At 37.9% G+C, this 1,853-nt stretch overlaps 1 protein-coding gene across 1 annotated transcript in view; it reads left to right on the plus strand.

Annotated features, from left to right (window-relative positions):
* Positions 1-1,107, plus strand: part of LOC106528812 (protein NLRC3) — a 21,537-nt gene extending 20,430 nt beyond the window's left edge. The window contains exons 7-8 of the mRNA XM_014027584.1: positions 183-229; positions 347-1,107. Coding sequence (XP_013883038.1) covers positions 183-229; positions 347-864 — 565 coding nt within the window. The 3' untranslated portion in view covers positions 865-1,107. The remainder of the gene's footprint in view (positions 1-182; positions 230-346) is intronic.
* Positions 1,108-1,853: the final 746 nt, after the last annotated feature.

Consider the following 1,853-nt stretch of genomic DNA (forward strand, 5'->3'; position numbering starts at 1 on the left):
TGATAACTCAAGTGTTGTTTTTTTCTTATTTTTATTTTTTATAGTAGATTTTCAACCCATCTAGGAAAAGGAAAAGTCTGACGTAAAACCCAGGCACTATTAACACTTCTTAGCCAACTACCCCTGTATTGTGTCCATGTTTGCTGACAGAGATTGATGGTCTGACTCTGTCCTCCTTTCAGGGTGGAGCCCGCTGGAGTCCAATGGTTGACACCAGGTTTGAGGAAATGTAAGTTTATTTTTCGTGTAATTTATGACAACAAAGCAGCAACACTCAACCATTTATATTTATTCCATCACTCATTCAGTATCAATAACTGCTGGGTTGTGTTTGTTCTCCCATCAGACTCCTGTCAGCTCACAGTCAACACAAACACAGTGAGCAGAAAACTCAAACTGTCTGACAACAACAGGAAGGTGACCTATGTGGAGAAGGTCCAGACATATCCTGATCACCCAGACAGATTTGATAACTGGCCTCAGCTGCTGTGTCAAACTGGTCTGACAGGTCGCTGTTACTGGGAGGTGGAGTGGAGGAGAAGAGTTGATATAGCTGTAAGTTACAGAGGAATCAAAGGGAGAGGTGGCACAGCCTGTGTGTTTGGATGGAATGATCAGTCTTGGAGTYTGAACTGCTCTGATGTTGATGGTTATTCTGTTTGGCACAAAAGCAGACAAACGCAGGTATCCTCCTCCTCTATTTCTGATAGAGTAGCCRTGTTTGTGGACTGTCCTGCTGGCATCCTGTCCTTCTACAGAGTCTCCTCTGATGAACTGATCCACCTCCACACCTTCAGCACCACTTTCACTCAACCTCTTTATCCTGGATTTACTGTGGGGTCTGGTTCAGTGCTTTTGTGTTGAGTTTCAAATAAGTTGTCTTCTGTCATAGAAACAGTCTGACTGCTGGTGATGGTGATTAAGTCACTGAAAACTACAGGAAAAGATGAAAGGAATTCAATAAATTTTTTATCTTTAATGACAACAATTTCAGTACTTAATTTCACTGATTTTGAGTTTCTATAACCAGTTATTGTGTATTTCTGCTTTGTAGTGATCTACATTTAATTTTTGACTTTTCTAAGTTGATTTTTTTATTACTGTATGCCATAGCTGTAATTTTAAGAATTTATTTATTTTTCAGAAAAAAATGCATAAGCTATATTTTTACCAAACTGATAAAAATACTTTAAAAATCACTGTTGTATTTGAAAATAGCAAGTATTATTCTTTGTATGATTTACTTAATAAATTGCACATTTTGTACAACTAATGTTTTTCTAACTCATTTGTTTACAGTCATTTTGTCGTGTTTTGTTTCAATGAAGAATGTTTCCATCATCAGTTCGGGCTGAAAACCAAGCAATGGTACAGAGTAGGGATGCACGATGTATCGGCATTAACATCGGTATCGGTTGATATTGGTCATTTTGTAGAACATCGGTATTGGTCCGATATGTAAAACTGGGCCGATTTTAATGTCTGATATTGATTTCCCACTTTTAGCTTTGTGTTTCTGTTTCAGGAGGGGATATGGTTGGTTGAGCTGCATCTGTTTGATCATGATGCTGCACAGCCAGGAATAACTGAAGTAGGGAGTCATGTCAGAGGTCTGGTCGTTTATTCACGGTATCATAAAAAAGACTTAAGTGTATTTGTGCGTATCATGTATAATATAATTTGTGTRTTATCGGTAAATATCGGTTATCGGTCATAATGGCAATAATTATATCTTGTATCGATATCGGCTGAGATTTTCATATCAGTGCATCCCTAGTACAGAGTGATAAAATGAAAGTCCCAGCATCTTTGGAAGGAATACAACTCGCCTTCCATATTTCAGATGAAATCTT

Source organism: Austrofundulus limnaeus, unplaced genomic scaffold (assembly GCF_001266775.1).
Source record: "Austrofundulus limnaeus strain Quisiro unplaced genomic scaffold, Austrofundulus_limnaeus-1.0 Scaffold0, whole genome shotgun sequence".
Taxonomy (NCBI): Eukaryota; Metazoa; Chordata; class Actinopteri; order Cyprinodontiformes; family Rivulidae; genus Austrofundulus; species Austrofundulus limnaeus.